Source organism: Manacus candei, unplaced genomic scaffold (genome assembly GCF_025592945.1).
Source record: "Manacus candei isolate 608988 ecotype Guabito, Panama unplaced genomic scaffold, ASM2559294v1 h1tg000015l, whole genome shotgun sequence".
Classification (NCBI taxonomy): Eukaryota; Metazoa; Chordata; class Aves; order Passeriformes; family Pipridae; genus Manacus; species Manacus candei.
Genome location: NW_026138063.1, coordinates 17,088,859 through 17,107,857, shown reverse-complemented (window position 1 = coordinate 17,107,857; position 18,999 = coordinate 17,088,859). Strand labels below are relative to the sequence as shown.

At 39.7% G+C, this 18,999-nt stretch overlaps 1 protein-coding gene across 5 annotated transcripts in view; it reads left to right on the top strand.

Moving 5' to 3' along the window:
• Positions 1 to 18,999, top strand: part of NYAP2 (neuronal tyrosine-phosphorylated phosphoinositide-3-kinase adaptor 2) — a 135,471-nt gene that overhangs the window by 92,413 nt on the left and 24,059 nt on the right. For all 5 annotated transcript variants that reach the window (XM_051781433.1, XM_051781436.1, XM_051781434.1 and 2 more), the window contains 2 exons: positions 6,216 to 6,425; positions 14,998 to 15,101. In XM_051781433.1, coding sequence (XP_051637393.1) covers positions 6,216 to 6,425; positions 14,998 to 15,101 — 314 coding nt within the window. The remainder of the gene's footprint in view (positions 1 to 6,215; positions 6,426 to 14,997; positions 15,102 to 18,999) is intronic.

The window sequence follows — 18,999 nt, the reverse complement described above, 5'->3', positions numbered from 1 at the left end:
TTAGGATTGGAAAAGACCTCTAAGATCCTCAAGTCCAACTGTCAACCCAGCACTGCCACCATGTTCACCATTAAACCATGTCCTCAAGTGACATATCCACACATTCTCTGAACACTTCCAGGGATGGAAAATGGCTCTTTTTAAACAATACTAAAACTATGTTTTCCCTTATTTCAATCAGTATAAAAGAGAATTTTCCCTCTTACAATAGGACATCAAACAATGTTGAATGTATGTCTTACCATGCAGAATTTTTAAAACTTCATCTTTTAAGTGACTAATGGTGCCAGCTGGAGTCTTTTGAAACTTAAAGAATTCTCTTCTGTTTTTTCAACCAGATTGTAACAGAACTTTCATTGAATATTTTATTCCAAAGCCTTGATTGATCTTTCTTTCATTAGTCTTTGGTTAATTGCATTGTGGCTTTTTCTTTTCCTGTCTTGTTTTCCTAGCCAGGATTGCACACTTAGCAGGTTTGAGAAAGCCACAGAAAATCACCTAAATGCATTTCTTCAGCAATCCTTCTTCCCCTCCCTTTGCTGTCTGCAGCAGACAGATGTGATCTCTGCTGGATAAAACAAAACAAACCCTACACTGCTCACAGAAACATGTGCTCCGTGAACGCCGAGAAGCATTTCAGCCGTGTCTTCTTAAATGTTAGATGGTTTGTGAGACTCTTTCAGGCTTTGTATTGATTTTGCATGGAACTAGGTCAGAGCTGCTTTTAATTGAACAAGCTGGCTGCTGCAACTCTCACTTAACTGTAAAAAAGGAGTATTAAAAATTGATATGCAAAGCAAACTTCTGCTTAATTAGCAAGCGGATGAAGTCAGAATAGACAAACCACCATAGTTAATAAAGATGAGGATATGGGTTTCACTGACAGTGTAATATACTCTTCTTTTTTTTTTTCTAATGGCTTAAGCACTGAACATTATCCATGTTTCTTGCATGCAGCATTAATAGCCGATTATTTTTCTTTGGGAGAGGTTAGGATAAATTTACAGCTGTGCAGATCAGACAAAGCACCACACATCAAGAAATCCATTCAAAGACAACTCTAATTTTTAAATGTGCAATAAAGGTAAATAAAAAGCCCAGGTGTGCAGAAAGAAGAAACTGGGATTCTCTCGAGGGCTGAGTATTGCTCTACGTCCAGTGTCTGTGGCAGTGGTCAGTCAGACGGGTGCAGGCTGCTGTCGTGCTGGCAGTGTCAGAAGGGACACTTGTGGAGCTGTGCCCAGCCATTCCCCTGGCCAGGACCCCGGGTTAGACACAGCTCACAGCTCAGCAGCCCTGCCCCAGGTACAAGGGTAGGAGCTGCAGCCTGGGACATGACTCAGGGAGCTCTGATGATGACACATGCTGGCTGCAGTCTAATCCTGCATCTCCACCCCTCCTGATGGCCATGTGTACCCTTGGGGATTCTCTGTGCTCCTGCTCCTTCAGCCAGGTCCATTGTGGCTGGATGAGGTGAGGTCTGACATGTCGAGGCTGGAGGAGATCAGAAGTTCTGACTCATCTAAACTCCACCCAAAATGACTTACTTTGCTTTACACCTGTATGTATATGCTGAATTTTAAACCCTGTGAGTAGTACTGTTTAATTCCCCCAATATGCAAGTTCTGCTTAGAGTGATGTATTATTTATTTAGGTTTGTAACAACACACAGGGAAAAAAAGGAATAAATTATTAATATATGGATTACCTTATACATTTCAGCTCACAGTTGAGAGAGATGGCAGAGAGCAACCCTCAATTTAAGTTCCTTAAGACAATTGCTTTTCTTTCTTCCTCCAAAACCCCAAGCAGTGATAAAGGTTCTGCAATTTATCACTTAGCATTGCACTAAGAAGCCACCTGGACCTGAAATTAATTTGTGTTTAAGATCAGTGGCAGACTGGCCACAGATTTACACTCATTTGAATGATAGCTTTTTAGGTAAGATGTTTTCTATAGTTGTAATTACAGTTTTTTTGGTCCAAGTTACAACTGGCTCAGTTTGTTTCTCACTTTCTTCAGCATTTCCAAGTTTTCTGGTACCACAGCTCACGTGCCAGCCTTGCCTAGTATGCAGCAATTCGAGGACATGTCATAGAGAGGAAATTTTACATGCCAATTATTTGTAAAATATGTACTCCATCGGAGATTTTAGCCACCATCTTATTCTTTAAATGGAAAAGCCTGAGATTCAGGTGAAATAAATAAGAAAAAAGCATATCCTTGAATAATGAAATACAATGACAGCTGGAAGTGCTTGAAACATTTGAATGCCTTTATGGTAGTTTAACCAACTGTGTCCATAAATATTTAAAGAAGTGAATTATTTCTTGAAATTTACATTTTTATGTACCATTTTGGTGGAAGAAGTATTGAACAATAAAGATGCTTTCCATAATAATCTCAGCTTTCAAAATATAGCACTTGACTGTGAAAAGATTTGCCAGTGGCCATCATATGATTCACTGAGCTCCCAGTATAATACTGAGCTTTGATAGTTCCTAACTCCAAATTAAGGCTTATAACAGCACTAGGTAACCTAGATCCCATCTGTGTTTCTGTGCTTCTGAAATGAAAAATGAGAAAAGAACTGTGCAGCAGCTACTGTTACCTTTCAGCCCTGTGTCTATGTGTACATGTATATATCTGACTGGTAAGAGTTTGTGTTTTCAGTATGGATCAATGTGAATAAATTGGCCATTTAAATCCTGCTGTAGCTGTTATAAAAGGTCACTGCACTGAAACTGTACTGGTTTGTTTTTCAGTCCATGATAAGGTCACCACCCTATAGGTAACTACAGCCACCAGCTACATTCGTGCTCTGCCTTCTGTCCATGTCTTGTGTCAGGCTGTAGGAGCAAAAAGGTGGAGTAGTGAATATGCTGTTATGAGACACCATAATTTGTGCCACTGAGCTTGCTTCATGGAGGTACATTTGCAGCAGGTAGTTATTGACAGTATAAAATCATCCAAGTGGCTGGGCCAGTCAGCAAATGTGTCAGTAATGGGCTGAGACCTGGGAGGGGAACTCTGCATTTCTGGAGCTGTCCTGGGCGCATCAGAATTGAGGTGCTCTTTCAGTCAAGCAAGAACTAGCAAAGTAATTTATTTTTTTTAATTGAATTTGAATATGATTCCCATTGACATTTATTAAGGAAGCTGAAATTATTATAAAGTCGTCCCCAAAATATTTGAGTAAAAGTGAGGTAATAATTTTTTTCATTTTTTTTATGTGTTCACTAGCAAACAGGAAAGAAATATTACAGAAAACTATATAAAAAATTGACATGTTGTTTTACTGTCTGTGTATCAACATTACTGATAGTGATCACCAAATAATAATGATTCAGGCTCTGTGATGGGTTACACAACATTATAAACTGATTCAATCTGCTTTTCATTTTTAGGAAATATTAGTTTTCAGATAAACTGTGAACTGAAAATCCCCAAGAAAGGATAGTGGAATGTAAATTTACAAAGTCTAGACAGCCAGCTGAAAACTGATTTTCTACACCTTATGAAGAACAAGACCATAAACCAAATCTTTATTTAGTCTAAATATTTCCATAGTTTCCAGCTGGTTGCAGAGAAATGCTGTGCTTTGATTCAGCTGATAATAAAACTAAGAATGCACAAATCATTTTTATCAGGCAACAAGTACAAATGCATCTCTGTTAAATAAACTGAAGTGGATAAATCCTTAGCTCTGCACTCAGCCAGAGCATTTCCACTGTAACAAGGGCTGACTACATGAGTGGGTGACATTTCAAAGGGTGGTGTTCAAGTAGTGTCAGTGGGGCACACACAGAGAAGGTTTACACTAATGCAATCACAGCATTTCCAGGAGCAGCTGAATTACACAGTAAATTAACTCTATTGAATGATGCACTAAGTTGTTGGGGTATTCACAGGGCCCAATTCTGACTTTTAAAAAACATATTCTTGTCTTTTGTCTTTCTCTTTGTTTTGCTGGAAAGAATAAGCTGCAATCTAGACAGCATCCTGTATTGGTGGAAAAGAAATTTGTGTGCATATCCAAAGAATTTTGTAACTTTGTTCATAGCCTTCCTTCCCCAGACAAGTAATAGCTTAAAAAAGTGAATGTTTTTGGTATAAAGAATAAAATCAGATATAACTGTATGTCTCTGTTACATGAAAAAATACATTGCTATTTTTGATAGCTCAATGCTCAGAAAAAAATATAAGAGCCTTTTTGTTGATAACTGAAACAGTTCAAATCTAGCAATAGTTTGGGCTCTCCACCTCTTTGCACAGCTCTTTGTATTAGAAAGTCTCTCTATGCAGTCACAGGCAGAGCTGTGTTACAGACATCTTGTAGCAAAGGTCCCTGAAAGGTAGATGTCATGTTATATTGATGCAGACTGTTATTCAACCTTGTACCCTGCTGGGGTTACCAACTAGGAAAAACAAACAGTTTGGATTTTCATTGCAGTGTCTTTTTGCATACATTAAAGTAGGTAAGTGACCTAGAAGTTCATGGAAGAGGTTTGATTTTTGAAGGTCTTTGTCACATGAAGTGTCTCTGAATTTTATTTATGATTCCTAAACTGGGGTTGTTTGATCATTTTCTCATGAAGTGTTACTACTTGAAGGTTGTGGTAAGATATCCTTAACATTAATTTTTACTGTTAACTGATAGTCATTCACGTTCATTGAGGAAACTCCAGGCTGACTGTGTTGTTACTCATTAAGTTCATCTGCAGACTGGAATGTCAGAGAACCCAAAACAACGTGAGATTTTGTCCCTGTTGGGCACAAGTGGGGTCTCTACCTACTACAGATATCCGGTAGTGCATCTTTCACTGCTGTAGCATGGGCAGCAGTGTGGGGGGTTTTGAGCCACAGGCAAATCAAAGCAGTTTGAATGTGGTTCTTTTTCTGGACTGTATCATCTGAGTGGAAATTCCTGTTGGATATTCCTGGCCAGGGGGATATCTGGGAGAGGAAATGGCTGCTCTGACTGACAGTCCTGCGCAGCCAGGCCACTTCCATTTGGCACAGGTCCCCTGGGGAGCTGTTAGCATCTCCTGCCTGTGAGTTGCTTCTGGCATTTTCTCTATGCTTGGCTCTCTCAAATCTTCTCATGTCCCTTGTAGCAACAAAAAGTTTTTGAGATAGGGCTCAAGGGAAGATTGTTGTCTCTATCAAATATGGATTCCAAGCCTGTAGATACATACAGGAGTTAGATACATACAGAAATTAAAGGTACATCAGGGGGTTGATTAATAAACCCGTGTGACTAGAACTTGCATCCTTACATGAGAGTATCATGTAAGGATGTCTGTGGGTTTAAATACAAAGTATAAAATTCAAATCTCAGGGGTTTGTTTTTTTTTTTCAAAAAGAGGTAAATGGCAAACTTTGAATAACTGACTAGCTCTTACAAGTAAAGAGCAATCTAATGTTTCTTCTGTATCTAGTTTTCCATGTGAATCTTTAACAGCTACAGAAGTTAAAGAACAGGAATGAACTGATCCTCCTGTATTGCTCAACGTGCAAGAAAAGAAATTAGGGTCTTGAGAAGAGAACAGGAAATCACCAGCCATGAAGAAAGCAGACATCACTGCTTCATTGGAAAAATCATTCTGTTGTGTTTTGAATTTCTCCTTTTTACATTAACTCATGGAGTTGCAAGCAGAAAGTAATTTTCTGACTCCAAGGATTTTCCAACCAAGTGAAATTTCATTTCCTAGGTTATGGAGCTGGGCACACCCAAAATGTATTTTTGGTCTTTTGTTTTGTGGGTTGTATGCTTTTGTTAGAGCTTCCAAGGAATACAGATATGTAGCTTGCACAGTATTGCCTTAGGAGAGAGCTTCCTTAGAAAGTGCCTGAAGAAGAACTTGTTCCCAAACAAATGACAGCTGAAAAGAATCCAAGTATTTCTATAAATTTTTAATAAACCACAATTTGGTAGGATACTATTTTCAAAATTATTTTCGTGGCATATAAAAGTTGCAACAGAAAAGTTACATTTTATCCATCTGCTGCATGGTGTATGGTTTCAATAATTAAAAACTGTATTGAAACCTACGTAAACTACTGGGTTTTGGCCTAGATGGTAAAATAATGCTATAAATTGTTCTTAAAAGATTTATGATTGCTATATATGGAGTATTGTGCAAAAGACTGTTACGTGATGTGGATGATTAGCAGACACTCTGTAACAAAATGTTCACTTGTGTATTTCATAGAACCGCTAGATGAGCTGAAGATCAGAAGTCACAGCACTGAACCACTACCAAAGCTGGAAAACAAAGAGAGAGGATATCATGGGACAACTTCCTCTAGGGAGCCAGGGAAAGCTCAGGAATGGGATGGAACGCCGGGCCCGCCTGTGGTGTCCAGCAGGCTGGGGAGATCCTCTGTCAGCCCAACCATGTTGGCTGGAAGCAACAGCTCAGGTAAGTCACGTGGCAGAGCCAGGAAGATCAAATGAATCTCCCTGTGAGATGGAGGATCTCTAAAGATACACAGATGTAGATAAGTATCCAGATTCTTTAGACTTCCAACTATCTTCTAGGATCTGCCCTGCCCATTGACTGCTGTACTAGTAAGCCTTGTGCTGTCTGCCTGTGCTCTGTGCTGGAACAGATTGGGATGGTGGCAGGTAATACAAGCACGTAAACATGCAGTTCATCTATTTTGAAAGAAGTAAGGAATTCCACGTGACATTGAAAGGGGACACTATGACTAAGTCACCCCAGGATGGCACCTCAGAAAGAAGTTTGTAAATTCAGGTATCACAGAGAGTAACAAAAATACACTATGCAGAAGCAAGGCTGTCTTAGTGATGGGCACAGTGACTGGACACAGGCAACTTTTGACTTATGTTGGTACAAGAAATTTCCAGAAAAGTGACTATGGGTTTCAGAAGTCTCAAATTCACACCTATCCATTTTATTAATCAAAATTTTATATGTATTAAATAGTAAATTGCCATAAACCATGGCATTATGATGCAGCCTTGTTTATAAATTGACAAGACAAACAGAACTGATGCATGAATGGACATCTATAAACAGATATCTATGGCTCTTGCATGAGTACCACATTGTTACTTTTGAGATTTGACAGCTCTCATAAAAGAGTAACTTCACTGCTTATTAGTTGGATTGGGAAAAATATCCACTTTAAAAACAGTTGGTATATATAGTACTGAAGCCTCATGGTCAATGTTCAGTAAGCATGAGAGCACGAATGAGCTACTCAAACAAGAAATCATTCCTGCAAGAGGGATCTGCTGGGCAGTGAGTGGCAGAGATGAGTCTTTAAACTGCTGAGCCAGCAGAGATGCTCACGCCTCACCCAGAGCATCGCTTCCCTGCGTGATAATGGGACTTACATTGTCTCTGAATTGTTGAAAATGACACCTGAAACTCAGTGTATAACTTGAATAGTCTTTGCTGATGTGACATATCATTTGCAGCAATCATGTAGTCCAGCTTTTCTTGCTACAGACCCTGCAGATAATCCTTCCTGGGGCAGCAAATGTGACTTTTCTGCTAATCTTATGACTCTAGCACAGGTTATTTGGGTATTACTGCCATTTTCTTACTTGTCTGTTCTCAAAAAGACTTCTGGTAGGTAGGAATTTTCCAGATTAGCTCATAGCTTTTGGTAAAAATTTTGTTCCCAGTGTATTAGAGAGTCTGTGCTAATGCAGGTAGAAGGGTGGGTTTAAAAGCTACCACATCAAAGTATTGGGACATTCAATAATTAGACAAAAGGTGTGTAACAACCCTCTCAGTTCTACGAGATGACAGTATGGAGCAGAGTAGTAAAGAAGTTAAAATTAAAGAGTAAGTTCTTAGCAAAATATTACACTGCTGTCCAACCTTTCTGCAGCAGTTTTATTTCAAAGAGTTGGTTGATCTCCAAAAACAGACAAAACATGTTGGCCTCAGCCTTCATTTGGCATCAGAAAACTATAATAGTTGTTGAATCATGCCTTGATTTAGTCAACTGTGACTTTGTCTTACATTGCTAGGACTGTCAGAGAAAAAAATATATTTTCTTGGCTGAATTTTGACTCCTTTTTATGATTAAAATCTGAAAGCTGATTATGACTTTTCTTTCCCTGCAGTTTTATGCTATTTCATTTGATGAATATTGCCTCTCATCTACCCTGAATATTTTTCCCCTGTGTCTCTTGCTGTTGCCTGAGCAACATGTTTTACCTTTAATCAGTGGGGCATTGCATTCAAAGTGTACACAGTTCTCCTCAGTGAACTTGTACATGAGCTATAACAGTTCATTCTTTGCAATTAAATTAGAACTGTAACAGAATGCAAGAAGAGAGATTTAATACATCTGTATGAATACAAATGCGTTTTGGAGTCAAGGAGATAAAGTAATTCTGCGCTAGGAATTAGAGCTTAGATTTACTACAGGACCGTAAAAAATCAAGGTAGGCCCCAGTACAGTCGTCATTGCTGTTGCTCTCTTTCCAACATCATAGATAACAGAAAAAAAGCTACTTTTTTTTTTTTTTTTTTTTTTTTTGTGCAGACATGTCCTTGAAATACCACAGTTTGCTGCCTGCCTCCTAGTTCACACTGGTACAGGCATTTATTGGGGCAGTGTTGGAATAAATTAAAGAAAATGGGGTTGAATTACTCCACTGTAAAGCAGAAAGTGTGAAAGGACTTCTCAAGTGTGCTCATCAGGCAGCTTTGCTGAGGCACAGATGAACTGGGAATTGGGGTGGCCTGAACAAATCCTTGAGTGGCAGTACTGATTTTTTGTAGGTTCTCCCCATCTCTGAAACTACTAGTAAGATAAGAGGGAGAATGAGCCCTCTCCAAACAGAATCTTGAACTTTCTGTCCATTTTGTTCAAAGAGCCTGGACTGTCAGCTGCACACAGGTATCATTGTGCCTGATTGCTCTGTGACATCATTTGTCAAGGCCACTTTCTGTTTCTTGGCATCCTATCATTTCTCATGGAAAGCAATGTGATTTGGGGGCATGCTGACATTTAGGAAACTCAGTGCAATTGTAGTGAACAGCCAAATGGAATCTGTAAAACAGAAAGTTGTACAGTTTCACTCCAGGAGAATTGAAGAGTATTTTCTGGAACGTTACTGCTTTTTTCCTGACTGCAACCATGAAGCATTTTACATTGCCACCTGCTGCTGGAGACAGGCACTGCCTTGCCTTTTAAACCTCAGATACTCTGTTGTGTCCTGTTTTTGAAGCACCACCAGCTTGTCACTCAGCCAGCCATTAGTATCCCACCTGAAAGCAATGTAGATAATCAGGAAGGGAGTAAATGCCCACCCTTCATTGGAATTACTGGCTATCATTTTGGATTTGCAAAAGTAATGAATATTTAAGTTCAGCTCTTTGGGAGCAGAGCAATGCCTGGGAAGCCCAAGGTGCAAGTTGCATCCATAGGTACAGGAAGGGAGCAGCAGCAAAATACCAGTTCATTCCAGCTAGGACTGCTTCATGCAGAGATGACTGAGTGCTCCCACCAACCCTAAATTTTCTCCTTACCTGCAATATCAGAGTATCACTGTGCTCCTAAATCCACAAGGATTCTCCAAGTGAAGGCAACTTAATGCTGGAGGTCTATGTTACTGGACAGCCTGCTTGGTGAGGTCCAGACCTTGCCTGCGATGGTCATTTGTGTTCTCTGCACACAACTCTTCCCAAGCAGTGCCTGTCACCTAAAATAAAAGGAGTAGTACTGGGAGCTGTACACTGAGGGCATCTAGCCAATGCCCACAATCCAGGTGTGTGACCTCCAGGCTGTGGGATCACATGGATCCTGACTGGAGTAAAACTGTTATCTAGATGTGACAAAAACACACATAAAAAACCTGAACAAAAATGCCTGACACTTACTTGTGTTACAAAGCAGCCAGGAAATACCAAACAAACACAGCCAAATCCTACAACAAAAACTTTACAAAGAAAATAAACACTCATACTCAGGATACAAAGTATATTCCACTAATAGCTTTTCCCTATGGGCAAAGTATCCTCAAAACTTATATAGAAGGTTCCTTTCAGGCATGGTTTGACTCATTATGTGCCTTGGTTTTGAGACTTGCTAAGCTTTTGAACTATGGATATATCTGGTAACACTGAGGTCCACAGGTTCAGAGCTCCCTTTGTGAAAACATTTCAGTTTGATGTGCTGCTGTGCTATTTCAGCACTAATTGGCTTCTGCAGGTGAAGTCCTAAATACTTTTTTTTTTTTTAAAGTAACAGGATACTATGTAGTTTATTCCACCATAATGTTTCTTAATTTCAAATAATGTTTCAGCTTACTCATCTCTTTTTAGAAAACCAACATGGCTAGGCCAGTATGAAGATAATAGTGTGATTCATTTTTCCAGTATGCATGTTTTCTTTTTCTTCTTTTTTTTCTTTTTTTTTAGCATGTGATTGCTCTCAGCCTGTCACATTGCCTTGTTTAATTCAAAACGCATTTCTTGGCAGCTGTAGCAAATAAGCAATATTTCTCTTTTCATGTGCAAAGAAGAGACTGTGACAGGATAAGAAGCTTCTCCAATGTAAGTGACAGCCAGAGTATTTTTTTGAATTAAGATTAGGATAGGCAGAATGAAGGCTTCCTTGGATGAAAATGAACTCTTCCCATTAAGATCCAAAAATAAAAATCATGCAGAGTTGTTGTACTTCTGGAGAATATAGAAAACCATAGCACATTGGTATTAAAATTATTGAAAATATTTCCATAAATCTTGTCGCATTTCAGCACTGTGCTTTGTTGAGGAAAATCCTACAACACCCCCTGTCTCAAATGCAGCCAGCCAAGCCTCTACATCTTTAGTAATGATGACAGCACTTGCACTTTTGGAAAACAGGCCATTTATGTGAGTGCTTAAATACATGATTAAGAACACAACTTTAAGGTAATCCTATCTGTGATTGGAAAACCTGTATTTCTGCATTGGAGAGTCTCTCCTAAAATTCTCAGCCTTAATGCTGCCCTTTGGATGTGTCCACTTGCTTATGTCCATGTGTAATCCTACTGGCACTGCTGGGACTCAGTTTAAACCTGAGAGTGCAGTAAAGCTCGTCCCACTGCACTGACTGCACGTGTGGGGTTGCCTCACGTGAGGTTCCTGTGGTCCCAGCCACTGGCACGTTGGGAGTGTTGTGGCTACTGTGGGTGACATAATAGGAGACTGAGGCACAGTAGCCCACCATCCTCTACTAGCACTCCACTGCCTCTGCACCTGGCTCCCAGAGGTGAACAGTGCATTTTTCCTATTGCGTCACAGCGTGAGAGATGCGTAACTTGAAGTTGTGCACAGTAATACCACCAAAGTTCCATCAGTCAAATATAGCAACTGAATTTGATGAGCATTTTTGTGCATAATGTAACATTTTACAGCTTCTTGGCTACCCCCAACAATCTTCTGAATTCAAACTTCATGCTGCCCATTGATTGCAAGGGACATCTCTAAGGGATGCTCACACGCCCTACATCCCCTGGCCCCACTCCCCAGAAGCACTTAGACATGTTCCTGTGAGCTCCCTGGCTTGGCACTAGGCTGTCATCCCTTGTCTGCATTGGAGTTGCTTACAGCCGTGTTAGAGCCCCTGGCTGTGGATGCAGAGAGGGTCCAGTGTTTGGAGTGGAGTCCCTGGAGCTCCCTTTCAGGCAGGTTTCATTAGAAAGAGAGGACCCATGTGCACAGTGAAGCTCAGTGCAGAGATGAGGTGCCATGCTAACTTTATCAGGATGGAGCTAGATGGATTTTAACTTGAGTTTCCATGGACCCTGAGCAAATGGGTCCCCTTTTGGACAGATACTTACAGAACCTTCCCTATGTGCTTATCAGGATTGCTGATAGAACTCAGCTTCACACCAGGAATTATTGTCACAAAGAGGACTTCTCAAGACTACTCATTTAAGATGTTAATACCGAGCTGTCTCAATATCATTCACAAGAGATAAACATGAATTAAACACTAGAAACCATCCTGAGATTTGTTGGCAGTAGTTGTTCTTCCTTTAAGATTCTCAACAGTAAATAGGAAAACCTATTTTCATTCCAGACTCAGAATTGGTGTCAATATTCAGGCCTTGCAGACAAACTGAAATGACCATTGAAGACTTGAAAACCAAGAGATAAAGATACAGGCCATGATGGGACAGTGGACTTATGTATGTAAGAAGAATTCTTGCTAGTTTTTAGATATCCTGGAGCAGAAGTATTTATTTGAAGTGACCATTACTTAGAAGTGATCAAAACCCAGATAGCCCCAGTACAGTAAACAGCTGCCCATAGCTGAAAAATAACATGCTGCAGAATGCAGAGCAGTGAGTTGTGTTGCATCACTTATGCAACAATTTATGTATTGGTTTTATTCCCCCCAGTAGTGTGCAGTGTGATGTTACTCAGACCACTAACTACAGTAGACTATAGTATTTCTTTGGTCTAAAAATATTGCCAATAGTGATATTAAAAAAATTCCTCCAACTACCCAACTTCTGAACTTTAAAAAAAAAATAAAAGCTAGATGAAGCCACCTCTGAAACACCTTTTGGTGAGAGTCACCATGGAAATCACAATAGTTTCCTTAATACTATAACATATATTAGAGGGAGATAAAGGAAGTTATACTTCATCTGTGTGTGATAGGTTTTATTTCTTTGATGCCAGATGAAAGGAGTCTCTTTGGCAAGAAAATGGTAATCTCTTGTTGTTGCACATAGGTCCAAATTGGAAATTATGACACTTCTCCCTGCTTTCCTAAAGCAAAGAAAATAATTCACAAGCACAGGCAGACAGTGCCTTGGAGTTTTTTATGTGCTGGGTGTCTGATTCTGCTTGTCACAGCAGAAAAAGAATCTCTATTTAGCAGTACAGAAAAACAACTGAAAAAAGACCCAATTCTTGTCCTCCCTGAAACCCCAGCAAAATTCCAGGAGATGAGAGATGAGATATAATAATGAGATCCATTTTTTTTTAATATATGTTACTGAAAAGAACGGTCAGAAATCTGGCACCCAGACAGTGTGAAATCAGAACAAAAACAAATCTAATCAACCTTCAGAGTAACTGCCCAAGTCCAAAAATAGCAAACCAACAGATTACGTACAAAAGGCAAGGTTACAGACGAGACCAGTCTGCTCCTTTCAGTGCCTGTTGCTGTGTTGTCTCGTGGGATGTTTACAGACTGACTAGGAGTGAGTGGATTGAATAATGCATTCATCGGACAGTATAAATATTTTTGCTGCTCAGCCAGCTGGATGGTAACCAACCTATTAATATTTAGTTGATGAATATTCACCCATACAGATGTTTTCATTGGTCTAAGTGCTCTGGCATAAGTGGATAGCTCTTCTCCACACCCTGTTGAATTCTGAAATGTCTGAGGAAAATAAGCATTTAAGGTGACAATGAGAAATTATGGGTGAGATTGGAAGAACCCCTTTCAGCATGTTGCTGGTATGTGGAGTAATAGCTGTCCTTAAGTTTCCAAGGTGTGCCAAGTGACCTTAAGGGTGTGCTGGTGATAGACGTCTTCTTCCTTTCAAACAATGGCCCAGCCAGTGGCTACAGATGATACTGGAGATCCACAAAGGAAATAGAGAAATTAGTGTGAACAAACATAGGCAAGGCAGCAGTGTAAATGAGGCAGGAGAAACTTCAGACAGACACAAGAAAAAGACATGTGAGAAAATATGTGCTTCAGAGACAAATTTGCTAAACCAGGATTGCACAAGGCATAGGTCCTTCCTCTGTTCTTGAAAACATGAAATTGAATAGGAGGAATTCTTTGAACCTTACTTAAAAAATTAAAAATTCTTTAAATTCTAATGAGGTATGGTATTATAATTACTTGTTATTCATGGTAAAGCAATACTATCAATGCTAAAAGTGAGAGTCTGTTATTGTACAAAGTGTGTCTGGAGAGTGCAAATGTTCTTGGTCTCAGTGTTTGCCCACTGAATAGAAAAAACAGGTGCAGGATTGGGAGAAAGGTTTATGAAACATGAGGAGAATAAACACATTGATCCGAGCCAAGTCATGGGTTGAGAGGTGTTTCCTCACCCATATAAAGGAAAGGTAGGGACAAAAAAATTTCTTGGGCAGACACAGGCAGACCCTTTTCTCAGGAAAAGACAGTTGTGTGGTGTTGAACGCTGGGGTAGCACATGGGTGTCAGCATGGTTTAGATAAAAAACCTTCATCTAGGCCTCCTGAGCTGCATGGTCACCTCATGTCAGCATGTACAGTAATAACCTGCACTGGAAATCAATGGGGAACCTTCTTAGAAACGCCTTCATGCAGAACAGCAGAAGGAAAATTAAATAACTGTGTAATTTCTGTGCAGTTCTTCTCCGAAATGGAGTTTTCTCTCAAGGTAACCTCTGCTTCTGTTATCACCTTCATTCTGGGTAACTGACTTTGCCACTACTGGTGTTTTGATTTGTCTCCATTCTTCCTACATTATGTCTCTCAATTTACTGCCACTGACATCAGATTTCCAAGTATTTTTGGTGTCATTCCAAATCCCCAAGTGTGACAGTATCCTCAACACTTCATACACTGCCTCTTTCATTTTCTGGCATTTCATGCTTTCCCTCAGCACAGTCAGTCTTTGGGCTGCCATGTCCATGAAACCAGAAGCCGCTGTAACTCCCTTAATCACTGCTGTATTACAAGAGGGGTAGAAAAGGCACTGGGGGTGAGGCAACAAGAATGCTTCTTTTACGTTCTTCCTGTCTGTCTACTGGTTTATGCTCTATACTTCAGCTTCAGAGATGCTAGAGCAGAGAGGCCAGGACATGGAATGGGTTCTGTCTTAATCCCTCTTCTTCTGATCTCAACTTCTGTTCATGATTCAGTCAAATGCCTGAGATTTTAACTAATAACCAAGCCTGGATTCTCCATTTCAGGGGAATCCTGGATCCGGCGTGTTTCAGTTCACTGCAGCAGTAGCCCACCTCCTGTTCACTGGTGTTTCTACTCTCTTCCTTTCCAGAGTCTAAAGCAAGCTGCAGATTAGGTCGGTCTGCATCCACATCAGGTGTGCCTCCTCCCTCCGTGACACCGCTCAGGCAACCCAGTGACCTTCAGCCGAGCCAGGTACCATCGTTAGCCAATCGTGAATGACTCCATGTGCTGCAACATGCCAAATGTTTCTCACCTCTGTGTCTGTCATCTGTTACAGTAAATGGTTTCTTTGGGTTTTTGTCTTTATTTTCTGTGCTCGTGCGTGCATCTGTGTGTGCGCATCTCCCATTGGCAATGAAATTCCACTGGCCACAGCCAGCAGAATTTTCTTTGCTCTTAATTCCTTATATCTTTTTCTGTCTTCATTCTGTAATATAAATGTAGTAAAACTGTACTGTATGAACTGTCTGGGCTTTTTATTTTCTCATGTTTTCTGTACTTTTTTACTGTCTTGAAATTTATCAAACTTTGATAAATTTAATTTATGTTTTTATGTAAATTTCTTTTAAATGTCTTGTCTGGAGCACTTACACCAATGTTTGTCAATGACTTGTACATACTTGACTTCTGCTCAGTTATACTTTAATATTTGTGCCAGTCTCACATTTGGTTGGAGCTTAATGCATGATTGTATTACACTGTGATTTATCACTGTCCTGAAAACTGCTCTTAGAGCAAGTGATTTTGTTTAGTTAAGGCAGCTAGCCTCTCTTCAGCTATAGACCATGTAATGCTTACAGGACTATTAAATAGTCCACTGTAGTTATATTTATTGTATATTGTTAGGAATCAGAAAAACTAATCAAAGGGGCAACATCTCCTTTTATCTTAAACAGAGATACTTTTTTTTTCCTCATCAGAAACAAAACTACCACACAGAAAGAAATAGAAATGTTTGGGTTTGGCAAGTTTCTCCAATAGAGAGAAAATGGAAAAGAAATAAAGACACGGGAAACCTATACTTACCTTTATTTTATATGCTAATACTGATATTGTAACATTTTGTTGCACAGACCTGTATTATTAGTTTGACAGAACTAACTGAGAGTAGCAATTGAGAGAAGAGGTTTCGCTTAAAAGTAATGTGAATGCCTTCTGTCAAAGCACTCTGGTATCACATCACTCGTGTGTGCAGGCCCTCACATCACTGCGTACGTGGGGGGTGTATGTGTGCACAAGGACACAAGAACATATATGTATTTATGTGCACATGCATATATGTATATGCACACACACAGGCACTCTTATTTAGATGGCGAGTTTCCAGGGAATTAGTCCCCAAAATCCTACTGAACGTCTGTGAGGTTTGAGTGGGAAACTCCCTGAGGTCTGCTTTGCAATAATCACATATTTGCATTGTTTGGAGCTGGGCCAGTTGCTTCTATAAGCAACTTGACCAAAGTAAAGACCATAAGAGTAAGGTTGATTTACTCACTCCAGACAGCCAGCTACTTGTTAGGAAGGTAATATTCGGCCAACCTAGTCCATAGAGGTTACCATTCTGTAACCTGTATGAACTGATGCTATTGTATTACTTCTGAGCCCTGCCGGACACGAAGCCTGAGAGAACCATACACGTTTCTAAAGCATATTGTACATAAGCAAATCAAATCCATAATGGAGATTCAAAGTGATGGTCCATTTAAATAACATGTCAAGCGTTCCTTCATCTAAGGAAGAAATTAGGGTAATTGCACTTCCAAAGGTTTTCAGTGTCCCAGTGTTCATGTAGTATATATTTTTGATTAAATGGGTCTTACAGTGGAGATGATGCTTTGCTGTTTACTCAGTGGGAAAGGCACCTTGGGTGTTTTGAAGGGATTTCAGTCTCTCATTTATACTAAGAACTAAACAATAAGCCTTGAAAGCAGAAGCTGATGTGATAGAAGAGATAATGAGCCTTTTAGAAGCTGCAACCAGAGTTCACTGAAGCTGTGGAGGGAAAATCCACCTCAATTCATACAGAAGAAAGGAACAAAGATGATAAGAGGAATTTTCAAGTGACTGTAGGAGGGTGATCTTGTTAATTGAATAATGTATGGTATGGTCATGACTTCGTGAAAAACAAGAAAAAATAGTGCAAGCTTTCTCTCCTTAAGTCTTCCCTTCAAGCTGACAATATCTTACAGTCCATCTATTATGTTGCCATTTGTTACGATAACATCATTTTTAAAGGTGTTGATTTAATCTTGATTTCAGTGGAATGGCAGAAGTCCGAATATCTCCAGGACAGATAAAAACATTACTTTGACTGTGCTCTTTCAACACCTATTCCATCTTAACGAGCAAATAACCTGTGAGGGGTGAAATGTGTTTCAAATGGCTGGGTTGTTAGCCCATCCTCAATCTGACAGATTGTGGCATACAGGGTATCTATTTTGGTGTGCTCTGGCTATTGATTGTATTGATACTGGTTTCCTTAACCACATTGTAATGAGCAGTTAGACTTTCCAAAAGATTAAAAGGATGCACTGTGTTATCCACCTCTTTGTCGATCAGATGGATGCAGCAGACATTCATACAGGGATTCAAGATCTGGGAAGGGCAGATGACTGTGAATTGGTTTTCTCAAATCTTCATGGATACCAAACTGATGGTTTTCAGAATGTTTAATTTGGGGAAAATGTTTTGGAACTGAATTCTCAAAGCCCATTTTTTTTAAAACAACAATTCAAAGAAGTGATGAGGATGTTTAGTAACTAAAATAGATTTGATCTAAGGAAACCTATATTATATTCCAATCAAATATTGGCTGACTATGTAACTATTGACATTAAATCCCCTATGCCTTATTTTCTTATTTCTTGTTTACTTACTGGTGTAGGAATTGTGAGAAGTTACCAGTGAGTATTCACAGAACTTATTTGTGGTGTATTGATGGTAAGCATTAGAGGGATTACTTATAAATAAAAAGAAAGGTCTTATGATCAGAGAAGAATTATATAGCTGGTCTCTGATGGACAATACTTTAAAAATTCTGTAGGTAGTATCAGAGAACAGTTACCAACATGCTGAGCCAGACAGAGAGCCTGCCATTCTGTCCTTAGTTCTGGGAAATGGGGAGAGTATTTGGAAAGAACTGGCTGCAGGAAGCAGCCTTGGATGAAATCTTGAATTGTCTCAATTTAAACTGAAAGAAAAATGTAAGTTTATCTTGGAACTGAATTTATTGATTGTGAAAGGACAAAGTTTAAGAAGTTAAGGAAGTAGCAGAGGAAGTCAGGTGGGGAGCTTGGAAGTGTAGTATGGCAGAAGCATGAAACACTTTTGAGCTACAAAAGTAGCATATAGCCGTATTTCCTAACATTCTTAATATAAATATTCTAAAGAGAGGAGTTTAAGTAGCAGAGAAGCATTCTAGATATCACCTATTGCCTTGTAAAGAAAGGAAAGGAGGAAGAAAATGTTAAAGGTGCAGGAGCAGGTCATGCTCATGTGCCAAACGATGAGCCAATGGGGAAGATGACCTGCCTATCTGAACAGAGTTTTAGCTGGAATTCAGGAAAATAGGAGAGTTTATGAAGTTTTAAAGAAGAGAGAGGCAACTCGGGAGGAGAAGGGTGTCATGAGGTTATGCAGGGAAAAAATCAGAAGGGCCAAGGCCCAACTAAAACTTAATCTGTTGGCTGCCATAAAAGACAATAAAAAATGTTTCTGTAAATACATTGGAAACAAAAGGAAGGCTGAGAAGAATCTCCATCCTTTATTGGCTGTGGAAGGAATCATAGTGACAAAGGATGATGAAAAGGCTGAGGTATTTAATGCTTTCTTTGCCTCAGTGTTCAATAGTAAGACCTGCTGTTTTCTGGGTACGAGCCCCCTGAGCTGGAAGGCAGGGACAGGGAGCAGGATGAAGCCCCCATAATCCAAGGGGAAATGGTCAGTGAACTGCCATACCACTTAGACACACATATTAGGATACAGTGCGTTTATATTAGGAAAAATTTCGTCACAGAAAGAGTTGTCAAGCAATGGAACAGGCTACCCAGAGAAGTTGGGTCCCTCCTACCATCCCTGGAGGTATTTAACA